Source organism: Plectropomus leopardus, chromosome 9 (genome assembly GCF_008729295.1).
Source record: "Plectropomus leopardus isolate mb chromosome 9, YSFRI_Pleo_2.0, whole genome shotgun sequence".
Lineage (NCBI taxonomy): Eukaryota > Metazoa > Chordata > Actinopteri > Perciformes > Serranidae > Plectropomus > Plectropomus leopardus.
This window is the reverse complement of record NC_056471.1, coordinates 24,427,675-24,451,519: the sequence shown is the minus strand read 5'-3', so window position 1 is coordinate 24,451,519 and position 23,845 is coordinate 24,427,675. Positions and strand designations below refer to the sequence as shown.

Below are 23,845 nucleotides of genomic sequence, written 5' to 3'. Positions count from 1 at the left end.
CAAACTTGTGAAAAGCACATCTCATTTTCCTAGAAGATCCATCCACATTATGGTTGTGGCATATTAAGATCACGATCATGTGTGTGCCTTGGGATGGTCACATACAAAGGACATGCTAAAATGTGCAGTTTGATCACACAGCACAATGCCACAGATGTCATAAGTTTTGAGGGAACCTGTCATTGCCATACTGACTGCAGAAATGTCACCTCGAGCTGTTGCATGAGAACAGAATGTGAATTTCACTTCTATAAAACATCTCCAATGTTGTTTCCGTGGCAGTCCATCCAACCAGCCTCACGACCACAGACCATGTGAAACTACACCAATAAAGGACATTTTCACATGGATGGATAACTGAATAGGCCTACCAGGCTCAGGCCTCGGGGCCCTAAGTGTCAGGGGTCCCCCTGGCCTTCACTTGAAAAATGTCACTCACATTAACAGGTACCAACCAAGAGGAGACTCAAAATGACCTCAAAGAGACTTGAAAAGACCTCTACTACATGCAGATGAACCGCAAAGTGACAAAATAACGAGAAAAAACACAAAACATCTACAAAATGACATCAAAGAAAATTCCAGGAGACCCAAATGACAGGTGAAAGGCACAAAACAACCACAAGGACACATATAATGACTAAAAAGAGACACAAACCTAAACATTATGTATTTAAACAACAAAGAGATGCAAACCACCACATAGTCTGTGTCTCGCTCCTAAATAGAAGAGGTGCTGGGGCCCTTTAAATATCTGTGCCTAGGGGTCCATTGTCTCATAACCCACCCATGCCTCCACATCCTGCATCTTCACCTGCAAGATGGATTTGAGACCAGCCACCTAAACACCTGATGGAACAACTGGTTTGCACAAATAAAAACTTTCTGGAAACCATCCTGGGGAAGCTCATCTGCCTGCTCAACCTCCTCACCAAGGTTTTGACTGGACAGCAGTTCAGTCAAAACCTTGGTGAGGTCAGACATGTCACCCGTCGAGCGTGTTTGGGATGCATTTTGTTCCACTTTGTACTGATATCCAGCAACTACACATTGAATTAATTTTTTTATGTATATCAATTCCTTTATTCCACTGAAATCTTTGTCTTATTTTTTATTTTTATGTATTACTTATTGGTATTTGTGCAAGGCAAGCTGTTAAAAAAATTCTCCCTGGCAAGATTAATAAAAATGTGTGAATCTGAAGAGGAGTGGGCCAACACTCCACAGACCACAGTCAACAACCTGATCGGCTCTGCATGAAGAATATTTGTTGTTTCTGCATGAGGCAAACTGTGGTCACACCAGATGCTGACTGAGTCTCTGGGGAGACCAAAAAATGCATTTCATACTGTGCGAAATTGTAATCGTTAAAAAAAAGGTTTTTTTCCATGATAAAACTGCACATTTTAGAGCGGCCTTTTATTGTGCGCAGCCCAAGGCAAACCTGTGTAGTTATGCTACACCTTCCAGGTGGATGCATTATCTTGGAAAAGTGCTTATTTACACGGATTTTAACAAATTTGAAACCAAAATTTGAGAGAAATTAATCTCTTGTGTGGATTGAAAAGTCTTAGATCTTTAAGATAAATCTGTGAAAAATGGGAGCAAATACAGTAGCCATCCATCACTTCCATCCATTTTCTACCGCTTATCCGGGGTTATCCGGGGTCGCAAATACAGTTGCGTTGCATTTAAAGTTTTATCCTGTGTGTTTACCATTATATGTATGGAGATCCATATGAAAGTATTACTTTTCTGCTGCTCTGTCAGTACATTGTTCACTGGTCCTTGCTTTGTCCATTGTCGGGATTAAGCAACACAAAATGTATTACTCACATAGAAGTCTCATTACCGGTTTCGCAAGCTGTGCTCTATGCAGCTATCGGACTGCAAATAATTGTAATTTCTGGGATTCAACGCCATTTGACTTCAAGCAGTAATTATCAGGCTGTGTGAGAGTCTAGTTGGTTTAATGTTCTGTCGATCTCTGATACGTTTTTAATAAAGTCATTAGGGCGTAAATTACTTTCTGCAGCTGCTCTGCTGCTGCTTTATAGAGTCATTAGCAATGATGCATTTGGCCAACAAGATATTTTACCCTCTTCAAGGGGCATTATACAGCAATAAAAGCACATTAGCACATATTTGGTAACATGTTTGGAAGTACCTTACTCAGTCTAATTATGTGCTTCATCATTTGTGGTTGTATACTGTAGGTCACCTTTACATTGTTATGAGCCCTTTTCTTTCGGGATTCTCAGCTGCCATGATTGCCTCCCAGACTGTTTATATCCCCCATTGTGCTTCTGGGCAGTCTGATAAATTGGAAGAGCTACTCTGCAGCTTTTAATCAACTTAATATAAGAAAAAATAACAATACATAAACTAGTTTTTTTTCCACTGATGATAATTTTACACTTCAAAAATGCCAATTTTTGCATACTGTTAATTGTTGCCACGATGCATAGTATTCATGTGCAAAGTGGAGAAATTATTTTTGAGTAATTGTTGAGAGTCATCATTCATTAACAGTAATTCAGCAAAAGTGTAATGATTTATTTTATTTTTTTTTAAGTTTGGCTTAGGAGTGCTATTTCCCATGAGTAGGTTTCAAAAACAGGAGCTCTTTGGATCCAAGGATAAAAATGACCAAAAAAAAGAAGGAGAGGTTCGACTTATAATTTCTTTGTTAATAAGTCAAAAACAAAAGATACCAAGACACGATGTTTTGCAAGGTTAAAAGCCTTTGTAAGGGCCTGTAAATAAACAAGTGGAGCTCATAGATATACGAAGGCTGATTACCTCACTTGACTTAGTGACAAAACAAATAACAAGTCTAAACTCTTCCTCTTTTTTTGGTGAACAGTGTAATGATGTTTGGTTGAGCTTTGAGTCCATACAGATTGTCATCATTTTGTGCTCCCGCCTTCTGAGTCCAGGCTTGAAGCTTTGTGGCATGACGAGCTGAAAAGACGCGGGCGAGAGGGAGCCTCCCTGACAAGAGTCTTCTGGAGGTTCTGCCAAACACGCATGCTGGTGGCCATCTTCTCCCTCCTCCTCACAATGGTGGCAGGCTTCGTCGGCCCCGTGAGTATCCCCAAATCCCTTTACATTCTGCTGATTTGGCTAATATGCCTTTCAGCGTGGTCGCCAGCTTGGAGTCCCCAAGTCTGCGTGTATTTCCTGAAAATCACTTTATCCCGTTTCACGCTCGTGTGGGAAAAAATGAAAACATACTGAGATTACAAAGCTTTAGATAGTGAAATCCATATTAATGCCTTAGATTAGCTGGTTTATACCCAGTCACGCTTTGGGTTTTCCTCCAACAAGATGCCCTTAGATGACAACAACGACATTCACAGTGCAGATATTTATAAACATTACTTATCAGACGTTTTGAATCATCACCTTAATTATATCTGGAATTCCCAGTTTCTAATATAACGTCCCATTGTTCCTGGTGCTCTAAGCCGTTTATTTTGATGTCATGTTATGTGCTCGCTGCAACCCGCATCTAATACTATTAACTGGATTTAGTTCTTACACAATGACGCATGCGTCTCACATTCCTGTCTGATTTATTCAGTACACTTGCTGACAAAGCAGTGTTGTGTTTACTCTTTCTGCAGTTTATCAATTTTTAATTTTATTTAAAGTGTTCCACGTACAAAATGTTGTCAGTCTTTTTATTTTGTCCTCATCAGGCCTTTAAATTGGCCGTGCAACAGTTCTTAACAACTGTTTTGTTTTTTTCTTACTCATATGATCTCGAATTTATCTATTTAAAATATTCTCTTTCATCGTCTCATCTTATTTTTGTTCTTCTTCGTATGGTCCCTGCCCTGCTTATCTCTATTGCTGGCATTTCCTAAATCTCCCCCCCTCCTTTTTATCTCCTCTCCTCTGTCTCCTGTCTCACTATATCTCTCTATGCATTCCTGCTTTTTATTTTTGTTGTTTTATGCACATTTTTGTTCTGTTACCACCTCTCTGCTTTACCATCTTTCTCAATTTCTCCCTCTCCGTCCCCAGGCTCTCCTGGTCCGAGCTCTGCTAGAGTACACCCAGAGCTCAGTGAGCTGCGTGCCGTACGGCTTGTCTCTGGTAGCGGGGATCTTCCTCATGGAATTGATGCGCTCCTGGTCTATGGCGCTCATGTGGGCCGTCAACTACCGCACTGCAGCACGCCTCCGTGGGGCAGCTCTTACTTTTGCATTCCACAAGATCCTCCGCCTACGCAGCACGAAAGACATCAGTGCGGGCGAGGTAGGTGATATAATCCTGGAGGGGACTCACTGCCAAATTAACTAAATCACCCTTTGCTGCAGGGCACCACATGCAGATGATTGAGATGGATTTAATTTCTGCTCTTACACCATTTCTGCTCAGATCTCGACAAATCCCACAGCCTGAGGGAGGGGAGGCTGTCTAAGATTAGTCATTACACAGCTTAAGAGGAATCATTGTCCAACAAGTAAACGTGGGAATAAGGACAACTGTATCTGCAAAAGTGATTTTATAGTCTGAAGGCCCAGACACACCAAACCTAAATCAAAGATATAGTGATGGGGAAAGCCAACTGTTGCGTTGTCTCACGTTGCCCGTGTCTCAGCCAAAAAGTTGCACTTGTACACACCACAAGGTCTACAGCCTACAGCCAACTGATACACATATTTTGCACCTACATGAGAGGAAATAACTCGCCAAACTAACAGGTGGCAGTCATCTGTAATCTCACACACTGTCCTGTTCTTTGCAGTGTCCTTAAATATATATATATATATAATAAATATATGTTTTGGCCATCAGACCTTTTTACTTCACTTAATGGAGGTCTAATGGCTAAAATGTTGTATATGTAAATAAAAGTACGTTACAAGTAATAGGACAAAGTATGGGAATTCTCCTCATTTATGGACAGTTTTCTCGTGCACACTTGCACGAGCCTCCAAAACAACACTATCGGTAACACAAAAACAAAACAAAACAAAAAAACATAATTTATGACATGTGTTACAGGGTGTTGACAAATGACTCTGACTCAGTTAACCTTTCAGGCCATTAACAAGAAGTTTAATTCACTTTTTTCTCAAACTAACAAACAGTTGCCAGATTTTCTGAATGAATCAGTGCATCTTGTTGAAAAAGATCTAGTGTATTCTATGTTGTTAATGAAATTTTAATATAAATCACTGTCTCTCCTCCCAGCTGATCAACATCTGCTCCAGTGACGGCCAGCGGCTGTATGAAGCGGTGTCAGTGGGCTGCCTGCTGGCCGGGGGGCCTCTGGTGGGAATACTGGGTCTGTCCTACACTGCGTTCTTCCTGGGCCCCACTGCTCTGCTGGGGTCAGCGATTTTTATCCTCTTCTACCCGACCATGGTACGACTTCAGCTTGAATATCTAACACAGTGAGACAAATGATGTTTTGAAGCTGTTGTTACAAAATGGAAACAAAAAAGAGAATACTTTTATTACAGCCACACACATTAGAATAGATTAGTAGACAGACAGCTGATAGAGATTTTAATGCAGAACATAGTTTCATTAGAGTTTTATAGAATTCATACCAAATAATGATCACACTCATTACAGCAGTGACAAGCAGTTTAATTACAACGATTTCTAAAAGTTTTACCAAAAGTTATGATCATACATATGGCAGCTGTGACAAGCAACTTCATTACAAAAAATTCAAAAGTTTTACCAAGTTAATGACCAGAGACGTTGCTTCATTGCTGACACATTATTTGCTGTGTGAGGACTTTTTAAAATTTGGTTAGAAGACATAAATGTAATGTTTACGTTAATTCAAGCTGCTGAAGAGTACAACCAGCACTTTTTAAAAGCATCATAACTCTTTGGTTATCAATCTTCTGTCAACTCTGTAGCAGTTATTTTCAAATTACACTCAGTCTAAGTCGGAGGCTGACAGCCGGAGACCCTGGTATTGATGTGAAAGGCATTTATCACTCTGGTCCCCCGGACAGGCCTGCAGCACTGCTAATGTGATTGTGTCTGCTTTCATTTCCTCCCCTGCCACTTATTTCCCTTGTCATCATTTCCTCTTCTCCTGTCTGGACAGATGCTCACATCGAGGCTGACGGCGTATTTCCGCAAGAAGTGTGTGGCGGTGACTGACCGGCGCGTGCGACTGATGAACGAGATTTTGGGCTGCATAAAGTTCATCAAGATGTACTGTTGGGAAGATGCCTTTGCACAGAATATCCACAGTAAGTGGTTGTCATGTTCTGATATCCTAATACACTGCTAGCTTTATGTTTGTGCTCAGGACCACGTCACTTGCCAGATTAAGGGGGGGGGGGTGTGCGAAATGGCCCGAAAACAATATCACAATATTTCAGGTTATTGCAATTGCAACAAAATAAGCCGAGACTCCATTTTTAAGGAAAGGCTAAAAAGGTTCCTTTTTTACGCTGCCTACTCCACCCCGTAAGGATTGCGAATATATTTTTAAACTTGATTTTAAAGCATTTGGCCTTCTTTTCTGCACATTCAGTTATTAATTTTACATTTTTTATTTTTTATTTACTCTTATATTTAAAGTGTCTATCCTTTACTATATTATATATCTTATTGTTCTGTGAAGCACTGTTGCCCCGATGTATGAAATGTGCTAAACGAATAAAGTGGCCTTACCTTTTAAATGTCAGTATGTCAGTTTTACTTTTGGTAAAAAAATTAACAAAAACTACCTTATTTCTTTAATTTGTAAACAGCAACAGTAGGTAGCAAATATGCTCGCAGACATAATTGTTGTTGCCGTACATAATGGTATGATGACATTATGTCGACAAGTTGAAATATCGCCATTATTAGAGTATGATTTTTCCTCATCATATTAAAAATTACACCTGCGTTATGGAGGGCAGTATGATATGGTACACCCCTATTTCCAGGGTTGCAAACTTCACGCAATTAATTAGGGCTTTTATTCCCAACTCACCAAGAATAAAGGGTCACCTAATTTGAACACCTGTCACTGTTGCAAATTAGTGACTAAATGGTCAGTTTATCACCTGAAATTAGGCTTATCCTCTTAGCAATCTGGCAAGATAACCTTGACCCTAAATCCATTTTCATTAGCTTGCACCGTTTAAGTCTTTCGCGGTGCCATCCTCTATAATCAAGGCCAGTTTGAATCCATCGGCCTCAAGGTTAATTTGCATGGTGTTTGGGGCCTTATGATACCTTGAACGACTGTCAAGACTGCTCCAATTATTCATGAGTTAGCGATGGCCTTTTCTCATGAGGCCCCCGCTGTAGGTTGTGGATAAGGATCATTTTCCTCTTTTAATCATGCTTCAAATTAGCCAGGTGGGGCTCGTTTTCACTGCTGTCCTTTGATTACCTATTATAACGATAATTAATCGCCATTCAACTTAATGGCCGATGAGTCCTAAGAGTTACAGTGTCATTCCCTTCAGTCACTATTGTTGTTAAATTGATGATCACAGTGTTTTTGCCCCAGGGCATGTCGCTTTTGCTTTGTAATCCGTGCAGAAACACACACAACATCCAACGTGAATCCCACAGAGAATAGCATGTACCAGGAGGAGGGAGCTCTCATATTTCACACACACATACACACACAGTGCTGCTGGGTCTGAATTAAAGATGCACAAGCTTTTTTTGTTACCCTGTTTGCAGCGAGTGAACCGGGTGAACAAAGCAGCTAGTTGGGTGCATTAGGGAGATACAAACATGCAGGAAGGGGGAGGGGCCAGAGTTTGAGTATTCGACTTGTACACTTATCAAGGTTCAGCAGCTTTTGAAGCCCCTTTCATGCCATGTTTGGATGTGGGGCCTCACCCTCCCTCTTGTATCTATTTCTGTCCACTCGCTGTGTATTGGTTGGTGACTCTCATGGTGTTGTTGATTGAATGTTCTCTGGAGAACTCTTTGGGAGTCACTCAACCCCTTATTTTACTCTCTTTCTTTGCCTCTTTGTCATCTCTCTCTCTCTTTTATCTCCTCAACAGAGGTTCGATCAAAAGAGAGGGGGATACTTGAAAGAGCCGGGGTCGTCCAGAGCCTCACAGTGGGTGTGGCTCCTATCGTGGTGGTGATAGCAAGCGTGTGCACTTTCACCCTACACATGGCTTTGGGCTATGACCTCACTGCAGCTCAGGTATTTAGATATGGGAAGTTATAGTCTGCATTTTCACTGCATATTTCCATTTTTGATTCTCTCTATATTCACTGTAAACTTGCTTTTGCTGAACATTGCTGAGTGTTGGCGATTTTGGCCGTAGAGATGTCTACCCTCTCTACCCACAATATAATGGAACTAGATGCTGCTCAAAGCACCAAAAAGCTACACATGAAAAACTCATCAGCAATGTGTCTTTTCAGAAATCATGACCCGGTTACTCAAAATGATCCACACACCTTGTTGTGACCAGTTTCATGTAGGAACTAATATTTTACTACTAAATTACACCCACCAACTGTATCATTTCAGACAGAAGCATGCATTTACTGCTAGCTCACCCAGCACCACCACCAAGCTAGCTACAGTTACAGCTCAGCCGAGGAGAGCGCCATTGATGTTTGCATCTTGCTTTGTCTCGAGCACCAGCCTCTTGTCCATGAGTAGATACACGCTTCCTTCTGCATATTGATAACATTTTCAGATGTAGTTTAGTAGAAAGAAAATAGTTTCAGCATGAAAGTGCTCACAACAAGTTGTGTGGATTATCTTGAGTAACCAGGTCATGATTGCTCAAAAGAGACATTGATGTTGAGTTTTTCAAATGTAATATTTTTTTGCGCTTTGAGCACCACAAGCAAAGTGCCACCTAGTTTATTGGAGAGATGGCTGACATCTTCAACACTGCAACTCACACCAAAACAATGTAGATTGATAAATACATTGGACGTAGGAGGGAAAATATGTATTTTTTAAACATTTAAACATTTGGGCGAATAACTGTCTATCTCTACACATCCTTCCTCAGGCTTTCACCATTGTTGCAGTTTTCAACTCCATGACCTTTTCCCTAAAAGTCACACCATTGGCTGTAAGGTCACTGTCAGAGGGAGCTGTCGCAGTCAAAAGATTTGAGGTGAGAAATATGGACAAGTCTGTCTACCACCTTTGTCACAGAGCCACCTAAATTGCTTTTCCCCAACACAACAGGATGTGCAGGATGTCATTTAATACATCCAGTTTGTGTTTTGACAGTGTGTCAGTGGGCAAGTAGGTTTTACTGCTCTCAGAGCAAATCAAAAGGTGCTCCCGTCGATGCTAAAAACACACCCGCACCACATTCTGACATTTTCAGCATTACTGTATTCCAAACACATGGTAAAAGTCACATGTTAGTGAGAGATAGTTTCACAGAGCCAATGAGGGTTAAGTAAGCAAGTGTTTCTGCCAAGGATGCACCAAAAGGCTCAACGCACTCTGTATCTTTACTCCAATGCTGCATAATAAAGTAATGAGGTACTCATGGACAGGACAGACTGTACCAGAAGCACAAGGATGACTAATGTATTGGCACTACGTCTTATAACATAGCACGACCTCAAGTATGTTTCACAATGTTTCACATAAGCAAAGAGAGAAACCATGAGCTTGTTTTATTGAACTTGTTTTAGTCATGCACGAAAGAGAAAGCAGCATTAAATTGTCCCTTTGTAAGCACTGATTTTTTACATATAGTCAAGTTGGACAAACTTAAATGTTGCATAACTCATTGTCTTCACAGAGGCTCTTTATGATGGATGACAGAGAGGTTGTTCTGGTCAAAATGGAGGATCCCAGCAATGCGGTGGAATTTCAGGACGCTACGCTGGCTTGGGAAAAGGCACGTCCTCCGCCTGCAAAGCCTAACCCGCCTCCCAAGAAGCGAGGCGGTATGAAGCGTGTGCTGCGCAGGGAGAAGCTCAGCCTGTACATCTCCACAGAGGACGGCAAAGGAAACAAGGAAGCTCCCAACGCACAGAGTCTCCTCACAAACATGGAGCAGGAGAGTCCACAAAGCACCATCTCCTCCACTCAGAGCATACGACCTCCACTGCACAAGACCCTGCACCGCATCGACCAGCGCATTAAGAGGGTAACAACATAAGTATAAGTGGATAAAGGACATTTTTATTTTTCTGAGTGATGTAATTCCCACACGCCACTGCTTTTATCCCTCTGTAGGGTTCACTAGTCGGTATCTGTGGAGGTGTCGGTAGCGGAAAGAGCTCCCTTCTGTCAGCTCTACTGGGACAGGTGAGTTCAAGTTTCCTCTCCAGGCAGCACAGACATGAAAAACAGAAACAACAAAAGTGTTTTTGAACCTATTATTCACACCCAATGCCACACAGCGACCTACAGTTTGAAAAGGAACATTTCAAATATTGCCTCTGCTTTCAACCGTCTGCTTTTGTGTTGCAGATGACCCTGTTAGACGGTAATGTAGCTGTCAGTGGTGGCTTCGCTTACGTGGCACAACAAGCCTGGATCCTCAATGACTCACTGAAGGAGAACATCCTGTTTGGAAACGAGTATGACAGAGAAAAGTAAGATGAGCTGCTGTATAATGATGTTATGAAGAACTAACTCAATAAAGGTTTAGATTTTCCTCCTAATTAAACACATTTCCTCATCGTTCTCTAATCAGATATAATGCCGTTCTGGAAGCCTGCTGCCTCCTCCCAGATCTTGCAGAGCTCCCATATGGAGACATGACTGAGGTATCTGTCAAAATCTGATCCTCAGTAACATGTTTATTAAATTAAATTCTTCTTTGCTTGTGTGCAGCAGTTTTAGTTTATGCTGGTTGCAATTCAGTGCAGCCACAACAAATGGAGAGTTTTAAGGAGCTTTCTCTTTCTAGATCGGAGAGAGAGGCGCCAACCTGAGTGGAGGGCAGCGTCAGAGAGTGAGTCTGGCTCGTGCCCTCTACAGCGAGCGGCCCATACTGCTGCTCGACGACCCTCTCAGCGCTGTGGATGCTTGTGTGGGGTCCCATGTCTTCCATAAAGCTATCAAGGGTGCAAAAACCAAAGGCAGGACAGTGCTGTTTGTAACCCACCAGCTGCAGGTAAGAGACTGTTTGGGAAAAAATTAGGTAAAAACGCATTTTTTTTCATGCGCTGGTCAGTTTTCAGATTTTGCTTCCATTACATGTCTTCTTTCAGACTATTGGGAAGAAAACATCCAAAGTACACATTTGGGTGTTTATTGTAGTTCAGATTGCTATTCTTGAAATTCAGGCATAACGTAACGTTTTGGAAAAGTTTTATGATGATATCTGTTATTTAATTATTTACCTGCAGTGCCTTATTCTTTGTCTGAAAATGTATGGAATTTTACAATACATATCTTTAAATGCCATTCTCTCAAAATTAGTTGTTTCTCAAACTCTGAGCCAGAAATCTTCACCTCAGGAGCACTTACATACACCAGATTTTCCAGTATTATTCCTGTCTATATTCTAATGGTTTTACCAGAGGGATTTGATTATAAAAAGTAATATTAGATAAGACTTTAGTAATGCCAGACCAAATTAATAAAGTGCTTCACAGAGCAAGATCAAAACAGCACAGAGAAAAAAGTAACAAATACAGCAACAGAAAAACAACAAACAAAATACAAGAAACAACAATAAAATATTTAGAATAAATAAAAGTCAATAGAAAAAATAAATAAATAAATACAAGGGATAAAAATAGTATAAAAGGCCAAAGATAAGACTTAAAAACTAGAGCCTCTTATCCACTGCACAAAAACCCTGCTAACACCTGCTATAACATCTGGCTTTTTAATGTTATGGGAAAGGTATCAATCGGCATTCACATCGTGTCAAATGACTTCAGCAGTCAGGGATATTTATCACCTCCAGCTCCGGTTGGCATTGATGGAAATGCAGCAACCGGGTGAATTTGACTCCACCTAAGTAGAGCTCAAACATCGATCCAAATTAGTCTGCACTGAGTTTGAAAGAGAGACTGAATAAATAAGAGATATATAAAGAGAAGTAACCACTGAAAAGTTTTCACAGGACTACGTCCATGCTGCTGTCTAATGTTTATTTGTTTGTCGACCTGTTGGTGACGTTGAACATAAGACATACCACAAAAAAAAAAACAATAAACACACACACACACACACCCACACGCACGCACACACGCACACACACACACACACACCCAGATGGGCATACTTGTCTGCTACAGAGCCATGTTCACAGTTCTGCTCTACTGGCAATACGAAAGCAGTCTATCACTTTTAGTTAGTGTACTCATGTTAAAAAAACCTGCATGCATGCAGTAATTTTAGCGGCAAAGGGGTATTACATATCCATAGAGGTGGGGGCGGGGGAGACAACGACACCATGCATATTTAATAAGATAAGGTCTAACTGGTATATTAAAACAAAATTTCAGAAAACTTGAAAAACAAAAAAAGTCTTTATTTAAGTAATCAACTGGGGAAGTTTCATTAGTTAAAAGTTTTACTCTATTCACTCATAGTGTCTCCCCTTTGACCAGAAAGTAGTTCTGAAAGCAGCCTAAATTAGCTGATTAAAGTTTTAAAACTCTTAATGTCTGCAAAGTGTATTCAGCTATTTTGCCTCTTTTTTGTGTTTTTATTTCTAGTATCTGCCTGAGTGTGACAGCGTAATTCTGATGAAGGACGGGCAGATTGCCGAGCATGGCACCCATGCTCAGCTAATGGGCAAAGAGCGTGACTATGCCAGCCTATTCAACAGCATGCAACAGGAGGTAAGTCCAGGGGCACATGAGGCAGCAGGCCAGCTCTTTTGAGTGAGGCATCTTAGCCCCCACTGCACAAAAACACTGAACATTACAGGATGAATAATTCATAAGCCCCAGAAAGGCAGACCCAGTAGCTCGAAATGTTAATGCTTACATGGCCTTTCATTCTGTATGCTTGCATTGATTTACTGGCAAGCTGCTAAAGACCCTGTCACTGATATCTCTGTTTAAATGACTCGCATGGTGTTGTTGTTACAGCTGCTGTGATTTGCAGCGGTGGCGTGTTTTGAAGCTCACGTTCTCTCCGGATCTTTTTGTCTCTCAGAATCTGGTGAAAGAGAATTTGAAAAACAAACAGCAGAGGGCAGATGCAGAAAAGGCTGACAGCTCTGCTGATGCTGCCAAGGTCGGACCGAAGGTGGAGAGCAAGAAAGCGGGTGAGAGACCCTGCCACTTTTCATGCTCCACATGTAGAGTGAATGGTAAATGCTAATTTGGTTCACAAGTAACTTCTTTCTTGCATCTTTTATTCAGAACAACTGATGAAAGCTGAGGAGAAAGGCTCCGGCGCAGTCGCCTGGTCCGTGTACGGTGCCTACATCAAAGCAGCAGGAGGTCCGATAGTCTTCATCATCAATGTCTTCCTCTTCCTCTCCACTACAGGCAGCATAGCCTTCAGTAACTGGTGGCTGAGCTACTGGATCAGGCAGGGCAGCGGGGTGAGTTTGTATCACTATAAAAGACGCCTCTTTTTTAGTGTGTATTCGGCTCCCAAAAGAAAAATAACAACTATGCTCCAGTGAGTTGTGGCAGCCGACTGAGCATTAATCTGAATGTGCATGATTAAAAAAGTAACGGCACCCTGCTAAACTTAATTAAAAACAAGCACGAGCAGTGAAGAAACAGATGTGCAGGAGAGCAGGCGGTGGCTGCTATTGAGAAATGCGCCCTGAATAGCAAACATCATCAAACTGACTGATTTTCATGTACTTTTTGTTTTCTAAAGTGTGCTTTTTTTCTCAGTTTCATTAGAGGCTAAATTTCTGCATGGGGAGAAATTGGATTTTTTTCCCTCTCACTCTTGGTAATTTGTTGCTCCATCTGCCCTCAGAACACATCATTAATCTTGGAGAATGAGACGATGGCGAGTAACAGCATGAGACTCAACCCTCACATTCAGTACTATTCAACTGTTTACGTCGGATCAATGGGGGCTGCTTTGCTGCTGAAGACGATGAGAGGGCTGGTGTTTGTGAAGGTGAGATTCCACTCAATCACTGATGAACTTTAAAATAATTGTCGTGTTTGAGGCGAATATAAGAAGTAGGGGTCGACCGATTTTTCAGGCAGTTTGAGTAGTTAATGCGACTGATAACCAATATTTGGAACTGACATGTATTTACAATAAAAGTAAAAATCTTTCTTACAATAATTAGAATTTGGAATATAACAATCTCCAACACAAAACTTTGTTTAAATGCCTTTAGCAGATGTTAAATAAAAACTAAAACGCTCAGCATCATATATAGCAAGTTCCCAGCAACTTTTTTTATTTTTTAAGTCAAGTGAAAATTTTAATAAAAATAGCTCCTTGAGGTTTTACAAAGTTAAAGTTCCTCCCATGCTGACACTTTGTTTACACTTTTTAATCAGTTAATTTTACCAGAGATCATTACAATAAAATGCTGATACAGATGATCAGCAAAATCCCAAATATTGGCCAGTCGAAGTCATGTGACTGGAGTCCACACCCCTGGTTGATATATTAGTGTTGTACAGTTAAGCAGTGCTCCTCTTTAATTGTCTGCATTGTCATTTGTTCATGCTCTCATGGCTCCAGTACTATAATTGAAAATGCCTGTGGGCCAAATCCATTTATCTGTCCACCGCTGTCTCTCACAGCTTTACAACCACCACGTGTGTGTTTGTGTGAGAGAGACAAAGAGGCAGAGAGAAAGGAAGGATGTGCGTGCGTGTATGCCAGTGCCCCTTCGGGTGTGCATCCTCTTTTTCATGCTAACCCAACCTGACATTGCATCGCAGAGGTTAGGTCCCCACGTTAATGTGTGCCACTTGAAATTGCTAATTTTTCAAAGATGGCTAATCTTTTTTTACCCCTAGCTGTGATGAGATCTTTGGGAGTGTTGAATATTCCATTAATAGAATTAATTTGTTCTCTGCTGCCACATGTAATTTCTGTCCTATTGGTGAAATGTCTCTTGCTCATTAGGTCACGACCTTTATGTCAGCCTCCCAGAAACTCATTATAAATGAAGATTTGACAGCTTGCCTTGTGCGAGGGGGAAAAATAACTTCCCACTCACCACTGTGCACATGTTTAGCATATGGTGAAGTAGTATTTGTAACTCTGCAGGCAACATGAGTGCCACTGTATTTATCCGTTGTGTGTTTGTGGCTGAGCGCATTGACAGACGATTTCCTTCTAACCATCTGTTTATCCGAGCCGTGATTCTTTCCGTATGTTTCTTAAAGTTGTTTGTTTCCATGTGTCAGGTCTCATGTTCAAACACGGCTGTTGTTTGTGTTGACAGTGCACCGTGAAGGCTGCCTCCGTGCTCCACGACAAGCTGTTCCGCCGGCTCCTGCTCAGCCCCATGCACTTTTTTGATACGACGCCTCTGGGTCGTATCCTGACCCGCTTCTCCAGAGACATGGATGAGGGTGAGACTTGATTTGTCTTGACTGTGAACCTTTTCCCCAAGAGAGCTCTCAGTCACTGAAGTCTCCCTGGTTGACAAGGTGTACTGCCAAGACACAGTGTGGTTTCACATGGAGTATTTTGCTTAGTGAGTGACTTCATGTCATGCACTTCACTGGTGTCTTTACTTGACATGTTGATTTAACAGGTTGCTGTTTTTTTTTTTTTTTTAGATGGTTGTTTTTGTTTCAAAGTATATTTTTGTGTCTCTTTTTAGCTTTTGTGAAAAGACAAACACTAAAAGACACTTCGGGGGACACAAAGGGAAAGTTTTCTTCACACGTAGAAATACATTCACTCAGCGCATCTGATACATAAAATTTCTTCTCTCCAAAGTTGATGTACGTCTCACCATGCAAGCTGAGATGCTGCTACAGAACCTGACCCTGGTGCTGTTTTGCTTGGGAATGGTTAGCATTGTCTTCCCGTGGTTCCTGATCTCCATCCTACCCCTGGGAGCCTTTCTCATGATCGTCAATCGTGTCTCCAGGTCAGTCTCTTACCACCTCTGTTGTTATCATTGTCATTGAGCCTGATATTCAAACACAGTGTTTTCACATTACATTTTATTTTCATGCGAGAAATCTGAGCAAAGCAGCAGGTGATTATAAACCAGCAAGTGTTCACGCTCACACTGAAAGACTTTGAAAAGAATTTCAAAAGAGTGAAGTCTGACACCCACTCAAAGACTATGTAAGCTTTTAGTCAAACACTACAAGATTTTTGCATTTTTTGCAAGTACAGGGGATCTTGCAAGGTCATCTTTTGCAAAACCACAACAAGATTCCTTTTGCAGTTATTTCCAGTCCTGCTCCTGCTCCTAAAATATTACGCCAAACTCCCTTTAAAAAATATGTCACATTAATAATTCCTTACATGTCTGCAAAAACATATATCTCAAGAAACACAAGATGAAAGTCGACAGTATTCTATTCAATATAATTTATAAAATTAACAGTATTTTCATACAAACTTTACATTTTGGATTTTGTCACCTTAGCATGCTGCCAGCCTCTGTGGGTTAATTGTGCTACTTTAATGGGAGGAGACTGTGAAAATGAGAGGCAGACAGTTTCAAATATTCTAAAAAAAAAATTCTCAGTGTTTGTTATAAGGCTGACGTTACTGTTAGAGGGAACTCGTTATTCAAAGCTGCATTATTTCATCTTTGGCCACTAGGGGCAGAAAAACATCCAAATACGCAGACAGATACACACTGGCTCATAAAATCAAAAGGGCTGAATAACAGTAAACAATTGCCAGCAGAGCGACTTTTTCATTTGTTTGGACTCATGTTCTGGTCTCTGTAAACAATCAAATAAATATTTAACACAGTTTACTTCTTTACCCAGTCCTGAGGCAAATATTGGGTTGGTTTAGGGTGGTTTTTGCACAGTGGGTTTATCATTGTATTTGTCTACTGACAAACTTCTGCTGCAGAAGGGTTTGATGAGACTGAATCAAACAAAAAATGTTTTTGCTGAAAAACAGTAAGCAACAGGATAAAAGTCTCTGTAGATCCACAAAAGTCAGTTATTATTCTCTTCAAATATTCTCTCTGATTTTAGCCATGCAAACAACCAGGGCTGAGCAATATAACGATGCATAACTTGATATCGTAAAAATGTGTCCACAGGTAGAGATTTGGCAAAACTATTTGATGAGGCCATTTTTTTATGTGTATTGAAGTTCCAGATAAAAGAAGAAAATAATCAAGGCGCCTAGGAGCCTGCCCGGTAGAGTGGGCTCCCCATATACAGGGGCTGTGTCCTCGCCGCAGTGGCTGCAGGTTTGATTCCAACCTGTGTCAATTCACCTTTATTTATAAAACCCATTATCACAAATCACAATTTGCCTCAGAGGGCTTTACAGCATATGACAGCTCAAACAAAAACAAACAAATCTGCCCATTAAAATTAACTTTCTGTATCTTGTTAAAGTATCTATGTATCGCTATATATATTTTATTGTACAAACAACAGCATGCATGGCATTACAACCCATAGTGATCATGAATTAGGTTTCCTAATCAGTAACTTTTACTGGAGGGCACTCAAGGTGCTAATCTTTATCTGCAAGCTTGTGGAGTGTTATCAGCCATTGATTTAATTTTTCACAGCTTCTGTTCTGTGGTAAATGTTGCAGGAGTGCCCTGGATGATCTGATGACTCTGCTTTAGTCATTATTTATAGTTTTGCCACAATTGTGCAATAAAGATGAATCCACTGAGGGGAACAACAGCTAGCTGGTATCTTGGGAAATAACCACCGTATCTTTTTATTTCCTCTATCTGAGAGATCAAGAAGAACATGACTCAGTGCTGTGGTGTAAATTGAGAAAGCACAAACGCTAAATGCAAGAATATTCCAAATTTCATCTTACATGCAAACAGAACATGTGATTTTTAGCTGTACATTCATAGACTATATAACATAATGGATGTAGCCACTGTGTCGTCACCCATTGGTTTGTGGACTCTTTTTCAGAAGTCTCAAAGTTACTCAAAGCAGCCGAACCCTTACGCTGCAATCACATGGAATTAGGGAGACAGTAGACGGCAAACCGGATATTGTTTTAGTGGACAAAAACAAGGTGGTAAAACTCGATGGGCCTGACAGAGAATCACAGCAATAGTAATGGTAGAGGTTAATGTTCAAAGTCATAATCATTTTATTCTATTCCATTCTTTGTAAAAATAACCTCCAAAAAACAGCATCATTATCACAACTTAATGTGATGCATGCTTTGTTTTACCATCCTGCCTCCGTTTGTTTTTCCTGTGCCACCTCAAAGCTGTTGTCTGTCTTATGTCATATGTGTAGCTTTAAGCTTAAGTAACATTTAAATGGTAGAGTTATATAAACATACTCCACCTGTACAGTTGTCATGAACAGGGAAGTTAGCTGTAGAGACCAAAACCATTTTTTTGTCTCAGGCTGTAAACATGTTTTTCTGCTGTAAATATGCCTGGGCATTCTAACATGGGGGTCTATGGGGACTGCCTTGCTTTTGGAGCCAGTCTCAAGTGGTCATTTGAGGAACTGCAAGTTTTGGCACTTGAGTTTTGGCTTCACTTGTCAACCTCGGAAATTGCCGTCTGTTTTTATGCAGAGGTAATCCCTCTCAATCATCACTCATGACCCACAAAAAGTGTGTGGTGGTGTATTTTTTGCAGAGACTCTGCCCTCTGCCTGGATTTTTTTACTTCTTATTTTCAGTGCATAGGAGGTTAATAGGCCTGTACCACCACCAAGCTCAGGTGAGGTTGCGACTATATAAAAAGGTCACAAACGGGTGCCAGATCGTAAGCGCCAAGGATATGAGAGACAACGGAAACAAAGAAATGCCAGTACAGGGAGGAAAAATGCCAAATGTGAATGAATCTGGAGTTGGCTTTTACTTTTGATTTTGCTGGCAAGCATGTTTCCAAACAGTAACTGTCAGTGCTGCATAGTGTACCTTTAGTAATGTTGAATAACAATAATAATAATAAGGAATGTAAAATGACGTGTATGCTTTCAAGAAAAAACAGGAAGGAACCAAGGCACTCGTCTTTAGGTAAAAAGTAAAATGCCTTTTATTTCATTGGCAGGTTCTACAGTTAGAGCATGATTAATAACTATAATTTTTTTCGACGCGTTTCGATGCCTGGCCTCAAAAAATATTTTGTGCTTTTACCAGTATCAAGAAGCTCTCCTGTTTGGGACTTTTCATCAAATATATGATTACAGTTAGAAGTCATTGGTCTGCCAACGTTTTCTTTGGAGAAACCTGCTCACAAATCACATATAACTTCCCCGTCCTCTTCTGCTGATATGAACCACTTGATATCTCTTCTCCACATTAATGGGAGTTCTTGACTTCTTTAATCAGATCTGATACCAGTTTGTCTCCTGAGGGATCAATTTAATTATAAAATGTCTTCATATATCTTTTTACAGACACTTGATTTGTAGGCAACACAAGTGGAATTAATGCTGAACTTTGATAGACTATTAAGCACTCAAGTACCAAGAGGAAGACATGATAATCAGCTGTTATTAAAAGGTAGCGATCACTCTTGGCAACACTTTAAAAGAATGAAATACTGTATCATACCAAGTCACAACATCACGGGATATGTATAGATGTTGCATCAAACTCGATCTCCCATTGAAATTACCCACTTCTAAAGCAGCCTTTATTGAATTCTAAATGAAACTGCCCAGGGCATAAACATGTTTGTCTGGATCACAGCCTCGAAGCGAGGAAGTGTCATGTACTCTCGCTCTCTCTTCTGGGCTTTTATGAGAAAACCAAATGATTCATGGGAGACTTGTAATTCACATGCACCATCTATTCTATCCTGGTGTCTAAAAGTAGAGAGACACCCCACCTTCTGTCAATAAACCTCTCTCGCTCACACTGCCCCGTGGACAGCGAGTCTGGTGTCTCTCTGGTTGCTGATTGTTCGGCTGTCTGTCTGCAACGGTGCTCATAATATTGCACATGCATCAGATAGCACGGAACGACCTGAGTGCTGTCAGGAAAACGGGTGCTGTGTGTCGTAGACAACATGCCTCTCTGTCCACCGTGTCATCATTACCTGTCTGCCACAAAACTGCATCATTAGAGCTGATGCATATTTCCTTCCCTCATTCTTCAGGTGTAATGTCTGTGCTCCTTTTCAAAACAAATAATACGTGCTTCATGGCAGCAGTATCAGTTTGACCAAAAATGTGATGCCTTAGATCTTAAAACCATCCCAGATTACCTTCATAATGGCTTGTACTTCACATTTCATACAGGGTTTTTAAGGACTTGCTGTGGCTCATAGTAGGAGTAAAGTGTTCCTCATGATGTTTTCCAATTTAGGATCATTTATTTGAAAGGTTAGCTCCTCACATACTGGAGCCAATTTGCACACAATACCCTACAATTTTCATTCAAGTGAGACAAACCTGAGTGGAGGCTTTCCAATTCCACAGTGCTGCAAATTTACCTGATGAGAATTTTTTATTTTTTTAACCAACAGTCATTCAGGGTTACAAAGCAAAACAACCTTAAGTTGCATGGCACTTGCATCTGCCTGTAAATAACAATGAATATTTTAATCTTATTTTTAAGATTTTAACTTTCAATCTCTCATCAAAATATGAATCAAGATATTGACAGCGGAAAAAACAACATATTTTTCCTCTTACCTGAAGTGGCATTTATCAGTGTAGATTGTTTTGTTGTGAGGTATTGGCCATAGAGATGTCTGCCTTCTCTCCAGTATAATGGAACTAGATGTCACTCAGCTTGTAGTGCTCAAAGCGCCAAAAAATACATTTGAATAACTCCACAGAATAACGGCAATGTCTCGATCTGGAAATTATGACCTGGTAACTCAAGATAATTTGCAGACCTTGTTGCAGTTTTATGTAGGAACTATTTTCTTTCTCTTGAAATACACCCGCCAGCCGTATCACAGCGCAAACAGAAGCACGCATCCACTCATGGACTAGAAATTCGTGCTTATGACAGTGCGAGATGGAAACATTAATAACGTCGTCCTCAGCTGAGCTGTAACATTAGCTAGTTCAGTAGTGCTAGGTATCTGTAGATGCATGATTCCTTTTGCGCAGTGATTCGGTTGGTGGGTGTAGTTCGGTAGAAAGAAATTAGTTCCTCAATGAAACTGCCTACAGCAAGGTCTGTGGATTGTCTGGAGTAACAGGGAGGGGCCATGATTTCTGAAAAGAGACATTGCTGTGGAGTTTTTCAAATGTATTGTTTGGGTCCTTTGAGCACAACAAGCCGAGTGCCATCTAGTTCCAGTATTTTGGAGATAAGGCAGACATCTCAACGGCCGATATCGCCAACACTCGACAACTCACACACCAAAATGATCAAGATTGATAAATTGCACTACAGGTGAATCATTTTAATTAGAAAAAAACAGATATTTTAGAATAACTTATGATAGTATTAAGGTAAAAGTAAAAGATGATATTTCTCTGTTTTCAGGGTTTTGATTCGTGAGCTGAAGCGCCTGGAAAACATCAGCCAATCACCATTCACCTCTCACATCACCAGCAGTCTTCAGGGACTCTCCACCATCCACGCCTATGGAAGAGGGCATGACTTTCTCCAAAGGTGAGTACAATGGTGTCTGCAAGAGACGGAGAGCGTTAAACTTTAATTTAATCTCTTCTCCTTTGCTCCTCAGTGGGTAAATAAACCACACCTCATCCTCATACCAGTAAATGTCCCTCTCAGCCAGCAGGATGGAGTTCTGCTTGCTTTTGCCATAGTAAAAATGGTTTTATATCTTTTTTTTTTCCAGATATCAGGAATTGCTGGACACCAACCAGGCTTCCAACTACCTCTTCAGCTGTGCTATGCGTTGGCTGGCTGTCCGCCTCGACCTCATCAGCATCTCTCTTATCACCGGTGTAGCACTTCTCATTGTCTTCATGCACAATCAGATACCTCCAGCCCATGCAGGCCTCGCCATATCGTACGCAGTGCAGGTTCGTAAACAAACGCATGTGGCAACACAGGATGTATAGAGACACAGCATGAGTAGTCTTAACAGGCTGAAAAGAGGGTAGTTTAAAGCTTGAGACAGGATTAGAAATGTGGCAAAGAAAATCTTTTGTTTCTAAAGGCTGCTATTGAAGTGTGCCTTTATAGAATTATAGCATTTAGCTAAACAGCAGTTCAGGACAGCAGTACTTTTGCAATTAAAAGTCATCATCTCACTTTAAATAACCAGCATGTTATACACACATTCAACCTCATTCTCCTTTTTTGGAGGGGGATGTGTCAAAGTGTTTTATACATAGAAGCAGAAAATAACTAAGTACATATGCTCAATTACTCGACTTTTTGAGTTTTAAATAACAATTCCAGGCACTTTTTTAACGTCTTGCTAGTGTAGCTGGAAACCACCTGTACTTATAAAAAAAAAAACTAGGTCTGTCACTAAGTTTACAATGTCATTGTCTGAGAATAACTAATAATTAGTGTTGATGCATAGTGAAGTGTGTTGTATTACTATTTCCTAATTTATGGGCTATTTGGGATTTCTGGGGTAATTGTAAAGAAAAACTGAGCATTCAAATACTCAGTTTGAATACACTTTTAATTTGGACACACTTTTATACGTTTACTTGGAAAACCTTTCTTCCATGACTTCCATGACTTTTCCATGGAAAACCTGGAAAAGTCATGGAATTTCCCAATCACATTTTCCAGGTCTGGAAAAGTCATGGAATTAGTAAAAGTCACTGAAAAGTTTTGTAAAAGTCGTGGAAATTTGTAGTGTGCGCAATGAAACTGTAATCTTACAAGAATAACCTTCCACATAAGGTAACATAATGGTGAATTTATTTTCAGGAGCTGATGATGTAACGTAGCTCTGTTGTGCCAACCTTCTTTTTTTTTTAGTTTGAATCTGATTAAAAAATGATGGGCAAGTGGGACAAGAAAAAAAATGTTATAGGTCCTTGAAAAGTCATGCAAAAGTTTTTAAGTTCTGTCCATGAAAATGTGTGGGAACCCTATTACTTGTATATCCACACTGTGGTATTGCTACTTCTACTTAAAGATCTGTTACTTTTTCCAGCACTGTGTGTACATGCAAGTGTTTGTCTAGTCTTCGAGGAATGTTTGTTTTCTCATAGTTAAACTATCTGATGTTTGGTTTTATTATTTTTTAAAGGCTCAATGATTTATTACATGTCATATTCAGCATGACAGCTACAGCAGAGCATTGTAAAGGAGCCGTATCAGCAGATCTGTTTATTAGGCTGGAAATGTTGTGATTGTTTTACAGCTTGTTTGTTGAGAGGGAGCAGCACATGTTAATGCCATGTGTTTCATAGTAACCATTAACCTTCAACCTCTCTCTGCTTTTCTTTCACCTCCAGCTGACCGGCTTGTTTCAGTTCACCGTGCGGCTGCTCACAGAGACTGAGGCTCGGTTCACATCAGTTGAGAGGATCAATCATTATATAAAGGTAAGAGCATTGATTAGCACAGTGGGGACAGAGGATTACGTGGCACATTGTACATGATCACATAGCCCAGGACGCCATTTAGAATCACACCATGAGACGCAAAACAGAATAACAGAGCAGTTGAATTTAATACAGTTTGCACGTCCAGATGTGTATGTGTGTGTGTCTGTCTGTTTTTGTGTGTGCATGTGATTGTATGTATATTTGTGATAAACTCAGCGGGAAGCAGATAGAAACTCAGTGTGAGGTCTTAACACACTCTGGAGGACATGACAGAGCTTGTTTCACACAACACACATCAAACTGCACAGATACGAATATCAACTTTTTTTTTGCTTTTTCTGTCTCAAGTGCGAAGAAAAGCTCATAGAGAGAAAATCACTGCACATCAGTGAGGGAG

At 40.5% G+C, this 23,845-nt stretch overlaps 1 protein-coding gene across 1 annotated transcript in view; it reads left to right on the top strand.

The window, feature by feature from the left end:
• The window catches only part of wu:fb13g09 (multidrug resistance-associated protein 5), a 42,532-nt gene that overhangs the window by 11,600 nt on the left and 7,087 nt on the right, over positions 1–23,845 (top strand). The window contains exons 4-23 of the mRNA XM_042493039.1: positions 2,940–3,087; positions 4,033–4,266; positions 5,209–5,382; positions 6,086–6,233; positions 8,004–8,152; positions 8,982–9,089; positions 9,735–10,085; positions 10,175–10,246; positions 10,412–10,536; positions 10,638–10,710; positions 10,854–11,060; positions 12,619–12,744; positions 13,064–13,175; positions 13,273–13,457; positions 13,850–13,996; positions 15,291–15,420; positions 15,794–15,947; positions 21,449–21,577; positions 21,768–21,954; positions 23,356–23,445. Coding sequence (XP_042348973.1) covers positions 2,940–3,087; positions 4,033–4,266; positions 5,209–5,382; positions 6,086–6,233; positions 8,004–8,152; positions 8,982–9,089; positions 9,735–10,085; positions 10,175–10,246; positions 10,412–10,536; positions 10,638–10,710; positions 10,854–11,060; positions 12,619–12,744; positions 13,064–13,175; positions 13,273–13,457; positions 13,850–13,996; positions 15,291–15,420; positions 15,794–15,947; positions 21,449–21,577; positions 21,768–21,954; positions 23,356–23,445 — 3,049 coding nt within the window. The remainder of the gene's footprint in view (positions 1–2,939; positions 3,088–4,032; positions 4,267–5,208; positions 5,383–6,085; positions 6,234–8,003; positions 8,153–8,981; positions 9,090–9,734; positions 10,086–10,174; positions 10,247–10,411; positions 10,537–10,637; positions 10,711–10,853; positions 11,061–12,618; positions 12,745–13,063; positions 13,176–13,272; positions 13,458–13,849; positions 13,997–15,290; positions 15,421–15,793; positions 15,948–21,448; positions 21,578–21,767; positions 21,955–23,355; positions 23,446–23,845) is intronic.